The sequence below is a fragment of the Dermochelys coriacea genome, chromosome 9 (assembly GCF_009764565.3).
Source record: "Dermochelys coriacea isolate rDerCor1 chromosome 9, rDerCor1.pri.v4, whole genome shotgun sequence".
Taxonomy (NCBI): Eukaryota; Metazoa; Chordata; order Testudines; family Dermochelyidae; genus Dermochelys; species Dermochelys coriacea.
The window spans coordinates 49,524,696-49,544,215 of record NC_050076.1 but is presented as its reverse complement, the minus strand read 5'-3'; the positions used below and the strand labels follow the sequence as shown (position 1 = coordinate 49,544,215).

At 43.9% G+C, this 19,520-nt stretch overlaps 1 protein-coding gene across 4 annotated transcripts in view; it reads right to left on the bottom strand.

Moving 5' to 3' along the window:
- Positions 1-1,549: 1,549 nt before the first annotated feature.
- The window catches only part of STAG1 (stromal antigen 1), a 379,263-nt gene continuing 361,292 nt past the window's right edge, over positions 1,550-19,520 (bottom strand). For all 4 annotated transcript variants that reach the window (XM_038415259.2, XM_038415257.2, XM_043492802.1 and 1 more), the window contains 5 exons: positions 18,896-19,067; positions 17,801-17,911; positions 5,653-5,767; positions 3,888-3,968; positions 1,550-3,797 (listed from right to left, as the gene is read on the bottom strand). In XM_038415259.2, coding sequence (XP_038271187.1) covers positions 3,774-3,797; positions 3,888-3,968; positions 5,653-5,767; positions 17,801-17,911; positions 18,896-19,067 — 503 coding nt within the window. In that variant the 3' untranslated portion in view covers positions 1,550-3,773. The remainder of the gene's footprint in view (positions 3,798-3,887; positions 3,969-5,652; positions 5,768-17,800; positions 17,912-18,895; positions 19,068-19,520) is intronic.

Sequence of the window (19,520 nt, the reverse complement as noted above, 5' to 3'; positions counted from 1 at the left end):
CTATTTATTTGGCATAAATGTATGTGCAGACAGAGACATGACAATAATTCTGTCTGAAGTTTATAAATAGGAACATTGATTAAGCCTAAATTGGGAGGATTTGTGACTCAGTTTCCCAACTTCTAACCCCCACCAGGTCAGAAAGTAAGGAAGAGAGAATGACTCTGTAGTTCAGTGGTTAAGGCACCCACCTGGGAGGTGGAAGACACTGTGATCAGTCACCGTGCTCCCATCACTATTTCATTATTTATCCAAACTGGAATGGCATCAATGGAACAGACTTGTGGGGAATGTCCTCCACATCAGAATGACCCAGAGCTCAGTGGTTAGAGCGTTCTCCTGAGAGACAGGAGATGCCTGTTCAAATTCTTTCACCTCTCCTTTGGCAGAGAGGGGGAACTGACCCTGCATCTTGCATATCCTAGGCCAGTGCTCTAAATCACTGGGTTAAAAGTTATAAGGTGGGTACCACCTCCTCTTCTCCCTGCCTTCCCCTCCCGTGTGCATGGACTGAGGCAGGTGCCTAACTCATTCCGACAAGAAATGCCTTATGTGCCTAAGCTGCCTGACTCCAAGTAGCTTGTTTCTATTTGTGAATTATAGCAGAGATAGGTGCCTCTCTCCAAGAGAAAGGCGAGGCTTAGCATGTACCTGTATCATCATCTCCCACTGGCAGCTCTCTGCCTAATGTGCTGACTTTTGTGGATCACATTCTAAAGCTCCTATCTCTCCCTATTCATTGTATAGGGAGCCTAGGAGTCTAGCTCAGGCTATGTGGACTGCAGTGGTGTTCCTGTGATTTGCTAGGTATCATGCTGCGTAATACTGCAATGCCTAAGTCCCTGAGTAGATCCAGGCCAGAGAGGTGATGCAACATGAAAAAGATCATCCAACCTGCTAATCTAGAACAAAATGTAGGTCCCCTGAATCTTAGCTCAGTGCACTACCCCTTGGACCACACTGCATCTTCACTAGTTCAGCCAATTATCTTTCAGAAACAGTACCAGTAGATCCCTCAGTTCTCCATGACACTGTAGAAGCAAGTGCATTCACAGCTTGGCATTGGTGAAAGTCATGCCAGATTCAGACTCTCAATAGCAGTGGAAGAGACAGTCACCTTGGTGAATTTGTAAATCTTTAACATTCCAATAGGCTGGAGTTTGTGATAAACCTTTTTATTTCTGAATCATCCCTGTACTCTACCTACATGGTTACTTGAGCTTTAAGTGGAAGGAGTGTAATTCACCTGAAATGTGTCTTTGAATCATGGCAAAGACATTGCTGTTCTCTAATGAGAAAGTCTGTAATAGTTCAAAATTCCCAGACTCAAATGACAACTCATAGGAATTACTGCAAACAACAAACACAAATCTCCTTTGCCCTGAGACCTAAGCCTGAACCTGAGCAATAGCCACATGGAGTCTGGAGAGGGAGTTGGGGCTTAAAGTGAAAGCTGCCTTTCAACCTTAATTTTGAGATGTTCTGTGATGACTGGCCAGATGCTATTTTAAAATGATGTATGGCGAAGAGGATGCTCACCACACACACATGACTTTGAATAGTTTATTAAAGGAAAGGTGAAGCATCAGTTTTAAATTGTACAAAAGGAAAAAAACCTCATATTGTAAATGTACAATTTACAGAATTACTAGCAAAACCAATCAAGGAGACACTCTCAATACAAAAAACCTATTGACTGCGAACTGAACTGGAAACCCATTGGAGGGGCCGTCCAAGTGACCTTTGTTGTGTTATACAGTAGTTTACAATCTATAACTCAGGGTTCAGTTTTCCACACAGAGGACTGTGAAGCACGAGGTTTGTCTGTGACTATGACTCAAACCATGCAGCATTTATTATGCTACTATGCTCACAGGACTACAGTGCTGACATGATAATGCAGCCATTCCTGCCCACCCTCTATCCCCTGGAGGTAACTTGCACCCTGGTTATAAAGAAGTGATCCAGCAACCTCAGAGGCTGTTACAATAGTCACCCATCTACACTTGAGGAATGGCTGAATTACCGAGTTAAACATTTTTGGCAACCAAGACTTTCTGGGAACTGTACACATTGAGAAAAATCTCAGCTGTTAAAAGAATGAAAAGAATGATTTGTTTTCACATTAGTTGTTTTTTCCTCCCCAAAGGTAAGTACTAGGTGTACACGATGGTTTTTTCCAAAATGACCTTGTAAAAGAGAAAGCTCCATGATAATTTTGCAGTTGCTAATAAAAGCAACTCTAAACCTGCTGTGCTTGAAGTGGGTCAATATGCTTTGTATCTCAAATGCTAACATTCAAACTCAGAAAGGAAGATTAACGTTTTGGTGCTGATTTTCAGAGGTGCTTTAGTCAGTGGGAGTCGTGGGTGGTCAGCACCTCTGAATGTCAGGCCAGTTTTAAACTACAGTAGCACTACTAGGCAGAGTCATAAAATCTAAGCATAATGAGATTCCAAATCATTGAAGACACTGAAAATCTCTTATTACAATGAATTAGCTGAGAACTTTTTGGGTTTTTTTTACTTTTTTGAAAAATTGTATTTTTTCAAAGAATTACTCTTAATATGCACAGTTAACACTGAAAATGTAGCTGTATTCCATTGTAAGCTTAAGAACTTCACCATCTAAGCACAAATTTCTATGCAGCACATACAGTACTTCTAACTGGCAAAATTAATTTACAAAAATAGCACAAAAGGGTATTTGCAGCATGGAAAGTAGACGTTTTTATATGGTACAGTTAAAATTGCTTTTAGAATGCTAAAGCGATTCCTTTTTTTCCCCCCTTGATCTAGTTTATATAGGAAAGTTGCTGTTTATGTACCTTGGATTGGCAGGGCACGAAATAGGTAGTAAAAACAGCAAAGTGACTACTTGAGAACCATTTGTGTGTTTTACTGAGAATACTTTATTTGCTGGTATAAGTTGCTAAAAATGCACAGAGCAAGTACCAATAGAAAATGTACTGGTTTTGTGTCCCCATGTGCTATATAAAATGAATGTTACACAGCATCTGTTGGAAAAGTGGCTTCATGGACATCTCTTATTTTATGCCCCATTATAAATAAAAATAAATCTTCTCAAGAGTATAAAATCTGGGTTTATCACATCAGAATCTGACTTTTTTGGCAGAGATGCACTTCATTAGATTTCTAACCTCTTTTGTAAGCGTGTTCTGCTCTTTTCAATGCCTATGAGAGGATATACACGTACCATACTGTTAATCAAATCCAGTGTGTTTAGAAACACATTTCTGCAGCCAGGATGACCTGCTTATAGCATCATTGCTAGTCAGTCACTGACAGGCATAGGTTTAATAAAAATGGCTAGCTTTTAAAACATAAAAAGGCAAATGTTAAAACAGTTTTAAATTGTACAGCAGAAAAATAAAGTTAAAAAGTTTGTTTTCATTCAATGTTTTCAGAAAACATGTGTAGAACAGTGTTTATTTTGACAGCTGTTTTAACAATTTAAAACTCCCTTCCCATCCAGAAAAAAAACATCTGTATAAGGACAGTCAAGAACAGGGATACAAATGATTCTTTTAGGTCAGCCTTTCTGAGGTGATTGGATTGGCCAACATTCCTTTGTATCATTAAGAAGGTCCTCTTCTCCTCTTTCACTACAAAATGGGATTGACCTTAATCATTTGGTTAAAAATCAAACCATATCACATCAAAAATGTGGTTTTCATACAAGCTATCACAGTATATAGGCCTCTAGCTCTAAACAATAGAGTTCCAAAATTTGTAAAACGTCTTCCCCAGACTTCAGAACATAGGCATTCCAAATCCCTAGAAAAATGATTAAAAAACATCAGTTAACTTTGGAGGTAAAATAAAAACCCTCAAACAAATGGAAAACAATGCTAAGTAAAATCTTACTGAATCGTCCTCAATGATAGCTGCAGAGTCAAAGAAGTCCGGCCTCAATTCAGCTCGTTCTCGTCGGTTTCTTGAAGGTGGCTGGAAGAAGAAGTCATTTATTGAATTGTTCTCTATATTCAGGTAGGAATAGTTCCTCATTTAGAGTAACATACTATGTTCATGTCACATAAAAGAAATATATGTACAGGATACATACAATGTACAGAAGCATATTATTGGCTTCCTCTGGTGAATTGGGTTTGGCAAGGATTTCTAGATATTAAAGCCACATCTACACTATAGGTACTACTGCAGCACAACTATGGTACTGTAGTGAATTCTTCCACCAACCTCGCTGCATCTTCACCAGGGGTTAGGTTGGGATAGCTACAGTGTGTAGGGGTGTGAATCTTTCATACCCTGGAGCACCATAGCTATGTTGACCTAACTGCTAAGCTTAGACCAGGCCTAATATAGGCCCCAGTGCAGGAAAGTACTTAAGCACACACTTATCTTCAAGTATGTGCTTAACTCCAGTTATTTCCAATGGGATTTAAGCATGAGCTTAACTTTAAGCACTTGATTATGTGCCCTTCCTGAATAGGGATGCTTTCCAGAATCAGGGCCATAGACTGGGCTTCATGAAACTCTCTGGTACTCTTCACTTCTAAGATTTACCTTTCTCATGCCAGTCCAGCTTTGAAATTAGAATGCACCTACAGAAAATAAATCAGACTTTTGAAAAAGGTCTCAATTACAGTGTAGTCTGCGTTAGGGAATATTTGTTCCCTTTGGGCTTCATTCTACAGTATTCAAGTCAATGGGAGTTTTCAATTGATCTGAATGGGACCTGGATCAAATCCTTTGTCTCCTCTCTTATTGGATTACCCATTAAAAAAAAGTGATTTTTTTTATTATTTTTTTAAAAAAAAGGATACGAGTGCTAACAGCTGAGCCTTCTGAGGCAGCAACAGAATTGTTAGTGACATCCCTGCAGAAAAGCAGAGCTCTTTGGACCCAATCTTACAATACGTTGAGCACTCAAAGTTAGACACCTAACTTCAAACACCCAAGATTGAAAATTTGGCCTATGATTATTTAGAATGGATAGGATAAGAGGAGCTTGGCTGAGGTATGCAAAATGCTAAAGATAGTACAGTGAAAGATGATCAGTCCTTCCTTTTCCACATTTTGTATAATACGAAGCAACCACATTCAAAATTAAAGTGACAGTAAATTCAGAACCAATAAAAGGAAATACTAGGCAGTATGTAGCCAGCCAGTACTGTGACAAGAAGTCACTGAGGCAAATGCAGTTATTGGATTTTATAAAAGACCATTTGGACGACTGAGGCATTTGTACTGCTACTACTATGAATAATTAGCCACCCATCAAAACAATACAAGGGAAATGACATCTCATGCTTTGGGGTATAAGCAGATCTCCTGTTAGGAAAGAATGTTCTCACAACTGGCGAGGTGTATTATGGTGAGGTTTTTTTTTTTTTTAATCTTCTTCAAGCACCAGCTACTTGTTACTACCTAGAATAGGACACTACACTGGAAGGAGCTATGGCTGAGTAACAGTTCCTGCGTTTCTATGATCAGGAGATCAGTGGGGTCCATACTTATAGTTGATGGCCCTCCAATCACCTCCCTCAATCAGGTGCTCAAAAAACTAGAAGGCAGGCAGACCATTTTGGGAAGCTGTTTTTGTAATTTCTTGCCCTCTAACTATCCTGACCCATTTAAAACTTGTTATTAATATTCAGGCCTTACTGACCAGATCAATGACCATGGTGTCTTCGAACTCCTCATTCATATCCTCTAGCTGACCTCGTGAGGACATCATTACATCTTCAAAGATGGGCTCAGCATCATCCTCCATTAGACCCCGTCTGATTATTAAAGAGAAAACATTATCAAGGCATTTAACACTTCCAACCATGGCTTTGTTTTCTCTTTTTTTTATTTTTAATTACAAACAACCAGCCTTCCACTCTTTGAGCTGAACATTAATACTGTAGGCTGAAAACAAAAATAACCCATTTATCATGTTAGCTACTGAATGGAGATCTCAGATGTCAAGATAACTTAACACTCTTTGAAAGACTAAGATAAACAATCCTATATAAGCGCATTGCAAACATTTAAGAGGAGGTTACTCACTTTCTGCAATAACTGTGGTTCTTTGAGATGTGTCCCCCTATGGATGCTCCACTTCAGGTGCACCTGCGCCTCTAGAGTCCTTGATTGAAGATTTTCAGTTAGCAGTGTCTTTTCGGCGCACACATGCGCCCTATGCCACCTCATGCTGAACACTGAGACGATATAGGGGCATGCGGGCGAACCACCCTCAGTTTCTTCTCCACCCATATCCCATAGAGAACAGTCTAAAGCAGAGGGGAAGGAGGGTGGCAGTGGAGCACTCATCAAGGGACGCATTTTGAAGAATTGCAGTTACTGCACAAAGTGAGTAACCTCCTCTTCAAGTAGTAGTATCCCTATGGGTGCTCCGCTTCAGGTGACTTCTGAGCAGTATCCCCAGAAGGAGCAAGGAGTTTAGGAAGTGAGTGCAGAACTGAAGATACTTGTAATACCAAGTGCCTCATCAGATCTGGTGGCATGGATCAGGGCTTGGCGTTTCAAAAAATGTATGTATTGAAGCCCATGTAGCCACCCTACATATATCAGACACTGAACATTAAGTAATGCTGTAGATGTTACCTGTGATCTGGTCCCATGTACTATCACCTTTGGGAGGGATGAATGCCTGCAGCATCGTGGCAAGTGATGGATAGAAGACATGGATATCTCAATCTTGATAGTCTCCGAGGAGAGACTGTGGACCTCTTGGATCTATCAGTGAAGGAGATGAAGAGCCTAGGTGACTTTCTAAATTGCTTGGTCCTATCTAAGTAGAAAGCCAAAGCTCTTCTAACATCCAGGGTATGAAAATAGGATTCCTGCGGAGTCACCAAAGCACCAATCTCCCGACACTACTGGCTGATGTGATGGCTACTAAAAAGGCTCTCTTCATAGATAAATGGAACAGAGAGCTGATTGCCATTTGAACCTATGGCAGTATCAAAATACCCAGTTGAGGTCCCAGGTTGCAGTGGGGTGCCTAATCTGGGAATAGACATTCCTCAAGCTCTTAATAAACCTAGGTACAGGGTGAGCAAAAATCCTTCTACCAGAGGATGAAAGGCTGATATTGTGGCCAAATGAACCTTAATTGAACTAACTGATAACCCTGATTTCTTCAGATCCAACAGGTAATCCAGGATGGCGGAAAGCATCTTCATCTTAGGCAGGAGGCAGTGAGGACAACATCAGTGGAAGAATCTCTTCCATTTCTAGAGGTAAATAGCATGAGTTGACCTCTTTCTATTATTCAGTAACACCCGTTGTACTTCCATAGAGCAGGAGGATACTAACCCCATGAACCACTGAGGACCCATGCCCTCCGGTGGAGAACCACTAGGTTGGGATGAAACACATGACTGGCATCCTTCGACAAGAGATGAAGAATGGTTGGACACATAGGTGAAGTAGGTAAAAGAATCGAGCTTGTCTCAGCCAGATAGGCACTATTAGTATAACTTTGGCTCTGTCCTGTCTGATCCTGTTCATCAAGCTTAGTATCAGTGGCGTTGGCGCAAAACACATAGAATACTTTCTTCCAAGACAGAAGAAAGGTGTTTCCCAGGGATTGGTGGCCCACACCCACTCTTGAGCAGAAGAGAGGGCACTTCCTATTTCTGGAAGTGGCGAAGAGATCTACCATCTTTGGAATATGCAGTGGAGAATTTGGGTCTCTAGCTCCCCTTCGCGGTCCTGTGAGAAGTGCCTCCTGAGGACATTGGCTGTGGTGTTCTGAACATTTGGGAGGCAGACTACTGAAATTTGGATCTGATAAGTTATGCACTAGTTCCACGGTTTCATGGCTTTGGCATATAGGGAGAGGGATCTTGCTCCTCCCTGCTGTTAATATAGAATGTACAGGATACGTTGTCCATCATGACCCTCATTGATTCACCCTTGATGAGGGGTAGGAAATGAAGGCAAACCCTCCTGACAGCCTGGATCTTCAATAGATTGATGTGGAGACTGGTTTCCTGAGTAGTCTATCTGCCCCGAGTTGTGAGGGTGCTGAGGTCGGCTCCCCATTCCAGAAGTGATGTGTCTGTTAAAGTCACTGATGGATCTCAGTGACAGAAAGGAACACCTGAACAGAGGTTGAGTTGATCTTTCCACCAGTCTAGGGACTTTCACTTATAGAGGAACCATCACCTGTCTGTACAAGATGTCTCTGAGCCAACCCTGGAAGCAGCAGAGGCGTAGCCTTGAGTGATTGATCAAAGGTGTAAGGTGCCCTGTGTCCCAGGAGCTCAACAGTTCCCTATTGTGGTCCAAGGGCTCCCTTTAATTGCCTACACCAGACCTGACAAAGTTACAAATCTGTCTAAGGGAAGGTAGGGTCAGGCTGTTAATGAGTTTAAATGCACCCCATCCACTCTATCTTCTGTACAGGGATCAACAAGGATGTTTTTACATTAAGTTACAGACCCAACTCCTGAAACAGAGCAAGGGCTGTCTGGGTGGAAGATAGCTCTGCTTCACAAGCCAGTTGTTGAAGTACAGGAAGACTAGGATCACTATTTGTTGGAGGTAAGCAGCCACTCCCACTAAGACCTTTGAGAACACCCTTGGGACTGAGGAAAGACCAAAAGAGAGCACTTGGTACTGTAAATGATCCTGGCCTATATTGAAGTGTAGGCAACGCCTGTGTGATGGGTGTATCATTGTACAAAAATAGGTATCTTGTAATTAGAGGGCTGATGACCAATCCCCTTTCTCTAGTGAAAGAAAAAGGTTACTTAAGAGAACTGGAGGTTCTTCGAGATGTGTAGTCCCTATTTGTAATCCACTGAGGGTTATAAACATGCGCCATGAGTCCGAAGCTGGAGATTTTTAAAGCAGTAGTGTCCGCTGGTACGTGCATGCACCCTTGCTCTGCCTCATGGTTTTGTCTGAGGCGATAAAGGGCGGGGTGGACCAACCACAATCTCAGTTCCTTCTCCACTGCAAATGAAACAGATCCGCAGTAGAGGGGAAGGAGAGCGGGATTGGAATATAGATAGGGACCACACATCTTGAAGAACCTCCAGTTATAGTTAAGTAACAGCTTCTTCCTCTTTGAATGATGGTCCCTATTGTATTCCACTGAGGGTGATTAACAACCACCACCTAGTTAGGATAAGGATATGAGGAAGACGATGGAACTGTGAAATGGGAGAACAGCCAGGAAAACGAGGCATCCATTGCAGTCTCATACTAAGGCGTAATGGGAAGAGAAGGTACATACCGAACTTCACATGGCCCCCCTATATATGTCTGTAAATGATACGTCATGAAGCACGGCTATAGTTGATGCTTGTGCCCTTGTGGAGTGGGCTCATACCCCAAGGGGTGGAGACAGTCCTGACAAGTGACAGAGCATAATACACCCCGAAACCCACTTAGAAATCCTTTGAGTGGAGATCGCTTGCCCCTTAATCTTTTCCACTAGAGCAACAAACAGTCTAGGGGACTTTCTGAATTATCTCATCCTATGCAAGTAGGAGGCCAGGATCCTATGGACACTGAGGGAGTGAAGGTGCCATTCTTCCGCTGAGGTGTGAGGCTTCAGAAAGAAAGAAGGTTAGTGTACGGGATGCTTGAGATGAAAGCAGGATACAACCTTTGGCAGAAACTTGGGGTGCAAGTGCAGTGAAACCTTGTCCTTATGGAATGTGGCAAAGGGGGGGTTGCCATCATGGCCCCCTGTTCGCCTACCCTTCTCACGGAAGTAATAACTATCAGGAAGACGACCTTCATGGAAAGGAGAGACAGGGTGCAGTAGGCCATAGATTCAAATGATGATTTCACCAACACCAAGACGACAAGATTGATGTCCCATTGGGCAGAAATGGGTTGAACAGGTGTATAAGTCCGTAGGAGGCCCTTCCAAAATGTGGTATTCCAGGGATGTGTAAAGACAGAGTGCCCCTCCATGGCAGGTGGTGGTGGTGCAAGGCATTGATAGCAGCTATGTGCACCTTGATGGAGCTGAGAGAGAGTCCTGACACCTTCAGGGACAGGAGATAGTCCAGAATAAGAGGGATGTCTACATCCTCAGAGGCAAGACCCCTCTGCTGGGCCCCATGAGGTGAAACGCTTCCACTTGGCCCTATAGGACCACCTCACTGACTCATTTCTGCTACTCGAAATGATGTCTTGTACTGCTCTAACGAAGATGTCCACCCAAAAACCAAACTCGTAGGTGAAATGTCTGTTGATCAGGATATCTGATCTTGCCACCATGGTGTGTGAGGAGTTCCAGGGAAGCAACCAGCAGAAGTGGGGGATGCACTGACATATAGTGAAGGAGGGGAACCCTGAACTGGCAAGGCCAGAATAGGGTGATCACAATGGTCGTTCTCTCCTGCTGGATCTTGTGTAGGACACATGGCAGAAGCAGTAGGGGAGGAAAGGAATAACTGATCTGTTCCAACCAGTGTATGACTAGGGCATCACCTTGGGAGAGGGTCCCAACCCCTCCACCCCCACTGTGAGCAGTACTGTGGGCATTTGCTGTTGGCGTGGGAAGTGAAGAGGTCTCTGGTTGGAGTCCCACAGAGGTTGAAAATGTATGCGACCATGGTGTTGTGGAGTTCCTATTCATGATCGGACATAAATTTCCTGCTGAGAGTCTCCACAATTATGTTTGGAGACCCGGGAAGATATGCTGCTGACAACAGGATCTTGTGGGTAATGCACCAATCCCCAAAATGATTGCACAATGTGCTGGTGACCTCATGGCCCCTTGTTTCTTGATGCTGTAAATAGTGGTGGTGTTGTCTGACATGATAAGAACATGAAAGGAGTGAATGGATAGGAGACGTGTACAACATGCTCTCTGCATGGCCTGAAGTTCCAGGATGTTGATGTGCATCCAGGATTCTTGAGCAGTCCAAGTTCCATGTCAAGTGATTGCCCATGTGGGCACCCAATCCAGCAAGTGATGCATCAGTAATGAGCATCATGTTCAAGGAGGTCGGAAGGAATGGTATCCTGGTGCAGACTTGACCTGAGGAGGAGCGAACCTTGGGTGGTACTGTCTGTAGGAAGTCTATGGTATGATGCGTGGGAAAATAGGCCCTCAGGAGCCACAGCTGCAGGCAGTGAAAGCGAAGACAAGTGAAGGTGATAACATGTGCAGGCCAAGAAGGGAAAGGCAAGCCCTGGCAAGAACAGAAGGAATGGAGACCACCTTGTCAGTAAACTCTTGGAGGGTCTGGAATCTGTCCTCTGATAGATGGGCATGCACCAATAGTGAACCGATGCAGGCCCCTATAAATTCTAGGGACTGAGTGAGTATCAAAGTCAATTTATGCTCACCCCCTGGGAGGAGAGGAGTACGAGCAGCACAGAGATCGAGGCTCAAACCTCCCATTTGGATCACGCTGCTAGCAGCCAGTCATTGGAGATAAGGGAATATAAGGACACCTTGATTCCAGAAGAGGGCTGCTACCACAGAGAAAACTTTGGCGAAGACCTGTGGAGCAGTACTGAGTTGAACAGCAGAATCCTGTATCGGAAGTGTTGAGGGCCTGCCGTGAATATCAAGAAACATCTGTGGGTAGGATGGATAGCTACATGAAAGTAAGCATCCTGCATATCGAGAGCCATAAACCACGTCTTTTTCTAGCGAAGGTATGATGGCTACTAGGATGGCCATATGAAACTTTGGCTTGAGTATGAAGTGGTTGAGACCATGGAGGTCTAAGATCAGTCTCCACCCGCCCTTCTTCTTGGGAACCAGGAAATACATGGACTAGAACCCTGTGCTTTGATAGGTCATAGGAATTGGTTTTATTGCTCCCCTTTCAGTAGGGAGTCCACTTCTAAGGCAAGGATACTGTCATGAGAGTGGTTTCTGAGACGGGGCTGGGGTGGGCGATGTGGATGAGGTAGCATTGTGAACTCGATTGTATAGCCACATTGAATGACATCCAGAACCCACTTGTCCATTATTATGCTCCAAGCTGATAAAAAGAGTGCTAGATGCCCCCGGAAGGGGGTGGGTCGGGTGTATGGCAAGAGGCAAGTTGGTTGGCGGCTCTCTAGATGCACTCAGAAATATTGCTTCTGTGAAGACTGAGTAGGAGATGCTGAAGGCTATGACGATGAACAGAGAGGATGGGGCTGTTGGATCTTCTATCATATGCAAGAAGGCTCATAGGGCCGCTGATGGAAGAATTGAGGAATTCTGAATTCCTCCGTCAGTGGCAGGTGGTAGAACTTGCACTTGGATGCTGGTGTGGAGATACCCAGCGACTGAAGATTGGCTCTGAAACCCTTACGGGAGTGGAGGGAATTGCCTGTCTTCTGATTGAAGAGAGGAGACTTATGGAAAGGGAGGTCCTCTATGGTGTTTTATACTTTCCTTGAGAAACAAGAATGTAGCCACAATTTCCTCCTCATGACAATTCCCTTAGCCATCTTGTACGAAGAAGTGTCTGCTGCGTCCATTGCAGCCTGGAGTGTCGTCCTCACGAACAGTTTCCCTTCCACTAAGATAGCCTGGAAGCGGGCACAATCCTGCTGAGGAAGCTTGTCTGCAAAGTCTATCAACTTGCTGTAGGTAAGGAAGTTGTATTTAGCTAATAGAATCAAGTAATTGGAGATTTCAAATTGAAGGCTGGCAGAGAAGACGACCTTGAAACCCAGAAGGTCTAGTTGTTTGCCCTCCTTGTCTGCTGAGGTGGAGTGTTGGTGCTGTTGCCGAGTCTGCTCCGTCGCCACCTATATGATGAGGCAATTGAGTGGGAGGTGAGAGAACAGAAACTCAGACCCCTTCGCAGATACATAGTACCTCTTCTCTGCTCCCTTGGGGTGGGTGTGCAAGTGGCCGGAGTATGCCAGACAGTCTGGGCTGGTTGCAGAATGGCATCAATTGGTAGAGCCACTCTGGTCAGTAATGAGGCATGCAAGATGTCACGCAGCTGGTGTTGTTTTTCCTATACTTACTCCAGTGGGATGTGGAGGTGTTCAGCCACTCTGCTTAAAAGGTCCTGGAACTGGCAGTAGTAATCTGATGGTGAGGAGGGAGCTGAAGACACTGCAATATCCAAGGCTGACAAAGAGAAACTCTCTGGTTCCAGTGGTACCATTGGAGGTAGGCTAAGTTGTTTATCCTCCAACACTGATTCTGAATGCATACTCAACAACAGTTGAAGAAACCAGATGGGGGACTCCTCACAAGCTGAGCGGGAAGGTTCCGAATGCGGGTACTGGGGTCAGGTCCCCCAGTACAGCCAACAAGGCGGATCCAATAGTTGCTGTGGAAGGCCTCCAGAAGTGGGGTACCAATGATTCCTTTGCTGGAGAAAGGGAGAGCATTGCCACTGAGTCGGCGGAACCTTCAGATAGTTATATTGATGGTACAGAAGGGGCAGATCCTGTGCTTTATCTGAGTCCTCCGCTGCTGAAAGTCAGAGCCTGGTTCCAACGGTGGTACCGTCAGAACCATTGGAACTACAGGACATGTAAGGGAGCAGGCAGGAACATGATCTGAAGTCCAAGGTTGGACAGCATACCCCCTTAGGTGGCAACTGAACGTGAAGATGTGGAGACGTCACTGCCTCCGAGGCAAAGAGTTCATGAGGCTCAGGAGCCAACTGAAGTGTCAATGGTACACGCTCTGCAGTCAGAACTGGAGCTGAAACGGAGGACTGAGGGTTCCCTTGACTTTAGTGGTGCTGATCTGGAAGGGATATATGACTTGGTGGACAGAATTGGTGGGTTCAGCATTGTGTGTGACTGCTTGCTATGCTTGTGAGCCTTGGAACATGCCGTTTCTCCATGGCTGGAAGTTGTGGACAGTGCAGTTTCCTTTTCGGGGCTGGAGGAAGATTTACTGCCATGCTTTCTTGCCTCATGAGTAGGCCCAAGCATGGGATCCCATAGCATTGGTACCAGTGAAACCAGACTGGGTCTCTGTGGTAGGAGGTGTGCTCCTAGTTCACTCAGGCCATTGTATGGGGATGCAGGGGAGGGGTTCCCCCCACCTGGATCTGACTGTGGCCTCATGGTGACCTCCATGAGGTGCTTCTTGAGGTACAAACCGGCCTTCCCAGGTGGGGAAGGAGAGGCTTGGGAAGGGGAGGAAGATACTGCACCTGGATGCAATGTGGGCTTCTCCCAAGCAGTAAAGACACTGTTGGTGATCATCACTGATGGAGAATAAGTGAGGGCCAGAGGCGCAGATCTTGAACCCCAGCATCTTCGGCATAATCCAATACCCAAATATGCGTGCTGGGAGGGTGATGGGGAAAGCAGACCGGTAAACAGCATCCCGAAGTCTGTAAAAAGCCTAAAATCTACTACTAAGATTAAACTACTGCAAAAACAACAAAAATACTAACTATATACAAGCATAAAACAGTCTTTTTTCTGTGTTTTAGAAAGTCCATCACAAGAGACAAGAGAATAGCAGAGGCTCCGACTTGGGCCATGCAGCAGAGATAAGGAACTGAGGCCACAGTCGGTCCACCCCGCCCTTTATCGCCTCTGACAAAACTATGAGATGGAGCAAGAGTGCATGAGCGGACCAACAGACATTACTAATCCATTTACCTGTAGTGATCCTCCCCCAAGCATGTTGGAAATAGGCAAAGTTGGTCTTCCAAAGAGGGAGGAAGGAAGGCCAATGGGAGCAGCTGTAAAATCAGATGTGAGGGAGGATTCAAACTCTTGACCAACCCATCTAAACTGCTGCTTCTAAGATGATTGGGTTGTTGTGGAGGGTAATTGGGCAGCCCTCTTTCTATGAAACCTGTCTTTCCTTTGGTGGTTCGGAAGCTCTATGGAATCCAGAAAATCGAGGACACAATCTCTGGGAAGTCTGACTTACTAAACCTTTTCTTATTTGTAGATGTATATATACACCCAGGGATTGTAAAGTAGCCCTAGAATCCTTCAGCACGTGCAAGGACTCATCCATGGTCCCTGAGAAAAGCTTACAACCATCAAAGGGGATGTCCTCCAAAGTGTTCTGTACTTTTCTCTGAAACTCCAAGACTTGGAGCCATGATGCCCTGCACATAACTCCATCATGGAGATGGACGGGGCAGCAGTGTCTGCAGCATCTAAGGATGCTTGAAGAGCAGTTCTGGCCAATAATTCGCCTTCAGAGATGATGGACTGGAACTGCTCCCTATATTCCTGTGTCAGATGTTCAATAAAAGTTGTGAATTTGTAAAAATTATATTTGGCCATGACTGCCTGATAATTCATGATCCTGAATTGTAGGATTGCTGATGCATAGGACTTTTGTCCGAAGAGATCCAGTCTTTTCTAGTCTTTGTCATATACAGTGGACTTAGAGAAGTGCTGCCTACCTTGCTCATTTACTGCATCCACCAATAGGGAGTCAAGTGGAGGGTGGGAGAACAAAAAAAATCAGAATCCTTGGGGGGGACGCAATATATCTTATCCACCTGTTTACACAAAGGTGGAATAGTGACAGGTGTCTGCCGTACAGTTTCAGCTAGATCTAGGAGTGCCTCACTGATGGGTAATGCTACTCAAGGGTGTTGCTGACTGCAGGATATCCAACAGTTTGTGTTGTGAATCCTTGAACTCTTCAAGTAGAATTTGAAGAGTCAGCTACCCTCTTTATGAAACCTTAAAATTGCTGAAAATCAGCAGCCATGGATGATGGTGGAGGCAACTGCTTCAGCTGAAAAGGATGAAATAGGTATTTGAGGGATGGTCTCCTTATGTGCCCTGGCTTCTTGTTTCTCAAACATCTCCTCCTGTGGTCTTGAGGGGGCTGGCTGGGGAGAAGATAACTCTGGCCTCCCTATAAGATGATACCAGTGGTCAGGCCAATTGTTTCCAGTAGGCAGCCCTGAGATCCAAGTATGGCCATGGCGAGACCCATGTGGAAGTGGGGATGGCATATAGGGTTGGTGCCACCATGGCTTGATAATGATCTTCCCTGTGACTGTCAGGGAGTAGGTTCCTGAAGGGATATGCTGGAGAACCCTGAACAGAAATAGATTGACTGGAAGTCTCCTTCATCCTCCTCCATCTCATCCAAAAGAGGAGCACTCACAGAAAGTGGAGGAGAGTCCTGCATTACCAGAGGAAGGTGGTCAGGAGATCGAGGTCTTGCTACCGAGAGACACTTGGTAACCATAAAGAGCAGGGACTCTGGTTCATCTGTTATAGAGAGATCCTTTGTATATCTTAATTCTTGTGGTACCAAGTAGGAGATCGCTACTGATGCAGTAGCCGAGCACACAGTTGCTGAAGTTGATGGTATCATTGATGGAGAGAGTGTACTGAAGCAGATGCTGATGGTGTCTGGCACCAATGGTTGCTTGGTGACGAATACATAGGTACCAACAGCTGGTCTGAACTTTATCATGCCAGTCCAGAATGCCTGTGTTTGCCCTCCTTGCTGGTAGAGGATACTGAAGCCCTATAGGAGCCGTCTCTCTCCTTTAAGCTTTGGGACTTCACCACCTCCCCAGTACCAGAAGAGGAGTCCTTCAACTCAGTGATACCAAGTCAAGAGGTTGAGGGTTTGGAGACTAAATCTTTCTGTAGAACTCTCCTGGGCTTTTTCAGAGCTGGCTCCTTAATGTGAGAGTCTGCGCTCCTCTTTTTAGAAGTCTTCAATGAAGCCTCCAAAGTCTTTACCTTATTAGGGGATGCCTGTGCTGAGGTTGAAAGGGCACTGGATCAGTCCAGAGACAGGTATGTGAAGAGGTGTCTCCTGGCCTGACTCAAAAGCTGACCCAAGGTAGTGTTCCATCATCAATAGTGTGAGTTTAATCTGCCTGTTCTTCCTTGCCCTGGACTTGAGGGCCAGGCAGAGATTGCAATTCTTGGAGATGTGGAAGTCCCCCAACAAACAGACACACTTAGAGTGGCTGTCCTTACAGGTATAACCTCTCGGCAGGAGAGGCAGCATTTGAAGCCTGGCGATGAAGGCATGCCCTGCTAGGAAAAACAAGCCTCCTGAAGGGAAGAGAGGAGAGAAAAAACAGTCCTCTCAATACTTATCTAACTAATATAACTGTACTAACAACTGACAATTCTAACTATCTTAACAACTACAGAAAAATAGAAAAGCCAAGGTATGCTCAAGGTGCACAACTAAGGCTCTGTCTCAGGCTGAGATGATTGAGAACTATATAGCCTTGGTGTCTGGTACCAGGAGGCATAGGGTGCATGCATGAGTCGAACAGACGCTGCTAACTGAAAATCTCTGATCAAGGGCTCAAGAGGTGCATGCGCGCTGGAAGTGGAACACTCATAGGGACGCTACTCGAAGCATTAAACCTTACAACAACCCTCCAGAGCAGGCAACTGGTAATAGCTTCATTTTACAATAGGGCAAGCAAGTATAGAGAGGTCTTGTGACTTGCTCAAGGTTTCACAGTAAATCACCAGGAATGCTGGGAACAGAACCCAAAAATGATTCCCAAGCCTGAGCGTTAAGGGCTTGATCTTGTAAGGTGCTGGGCACTCTGGCCCCAACCAGCAAAGCACTTCAGCAAATGATTATGCATATGAGTGGTCCTTCTGACTTTGGTGGGAGTACTCTTATGCTTAAAGTGCTTTGATGGATACGGCCAGAGAGATCAATGTCTTGCAGAGCTGTGTGCCAAAGTTTAGCACACCCTCCCTCTGCTGATGCACATAACAACTTCATAAAACTGTTAGCGTGCTTCTATTAAAAAAAGATAAAATGTTGTACAAACCCTAATAAAATAGCAACTACACAGGGCAGGGTTAAGTCCATCATTATCAGATTCATTGATTCAATTACTCATCATGAGAGGATCTTTGGTGGTTTGAACACTTACACTGCATGCCTTACACCACTTCTGCCTTTCATGTAGTTCATTCCTGTCCTGTCCTTTCGATTTAAATCTTCTAGCTTCTGCTGGCCCAACCAAGATATCTGCATCTGGGGACTAACACAGAGAGTAGCATTACTAACTCAGTCACAACACTGATTTTGTATTTATGATTTTTAGATGCCACATCAGTAAATTCCTTCTCAGGCCAACTTCAAGACAGGAGGAACAGGGCATATAATCTGGTGGCTTTGCACTACACTGGCAAAACAAAGTTCCTGTAAACTCAGTTTCACTGGCTAGTATGGCCTGGCTGCTTTGCTCCAGAATGACAAAGCAGCCAGAGCATACCAGTGAATCTGCCTATAAAAGTTAAAAACAAACAAAATGTATGGTTGATATTACATATCTTCAAAGTATTAGAAATATCATATAGTAGCATTCTCAAAGTTTCTTGTTCAGTGTTCATGTATGAACTTTTAAATTAAGATAACCAAGGAAATTCCAAGACAAACTAAAAACGCTGGAGTTAAGATCAGTAATTTAGGGTAAAATAAGTTACAGGCATGTTATAATTATCCCCCAAACAAGCATTATAAGCTTAGGAAAAGAGCTTTTAAGTTAAACTTAAAAGAAATTCAAACATTTTTCAAGTTATTAAAATGCATGGTTAGGGCACCCAAATAACCTTAACTCTGCCTTGTGGTGGTGAAAAAAGAAAAGAAAAATTCCATGTCTTTAAAAATCAGTTAAAACTAAATTGAGGGCCACAGACACTAAAATGCCTTAAAATAATCATATTGTTATTGCATTGGATAATTTCAAACATCCTTGTAATATATTTCCCCCCTAAATTATGGATATGCCCTTTCTACCTTTGTTTTAACATAGTTTTTTTTTCTGAGAATCTAAAAAATGATATTTGACACAATTTATACCAGGCTAACCCATGGAACTACCAGGCAAAAGATTTCCCCCCTAAAATATATGCTGCAAATGTAAAACCACAAATATGTTGTATAACTGCTACCCCAACTGTTTTGTTTAGCATGTGTTTCTTGTTCAGCACAATACATTTGAGCCTAACGACTTGGTACATACTTGTGTAAAAAATCTTGTTCAGATCCATGTTCTGACTCATGCTCTTGAATCTGCTCTCCCATTTGTCTAGTGTTCTCTCTCAATACAGTTGAAGTGAGCTGTGGTGTTTGCAGAGCCCCTGGAGTTTGAATGGTGTCGTTCCTGTTTAGCCATGAGCCTTCCAGACTCTCATCTATAAAGAAAAATTACATTTAGCTAGTTATTTGAGATAGTGAATTTATTCAGCACAATATTATGATTCATAACTTATTCAGGCCAACTTTTAAACAGGATATTTATTGGCGGCACATATTGCATAAAGTATAAGCTTTAGAATGCATATACAGTACTAATTCAGGACTTGAATTTATGTATTCATCCACTGGTACATTTTGATACAGCTCCCTACCTCAGTTAGAGCAAATTCTGCAAAACTGTAAATTTACAAATTCAGTATTTTACACTATAAATAGGTAACTGGGTGATGGATCAATCTGGATTACTCTCCAAGAAGTTTAATTTCCAGCTCTAATTTAATTTTGTATTAGTATTGAGGAGGAAGGATCCCAACTCCTTATGCCAAAGAAGGATTAAGAACAAGATCCACCCCCCTTCTTTGAACTACCAGGTATTCCCAAGAACATTT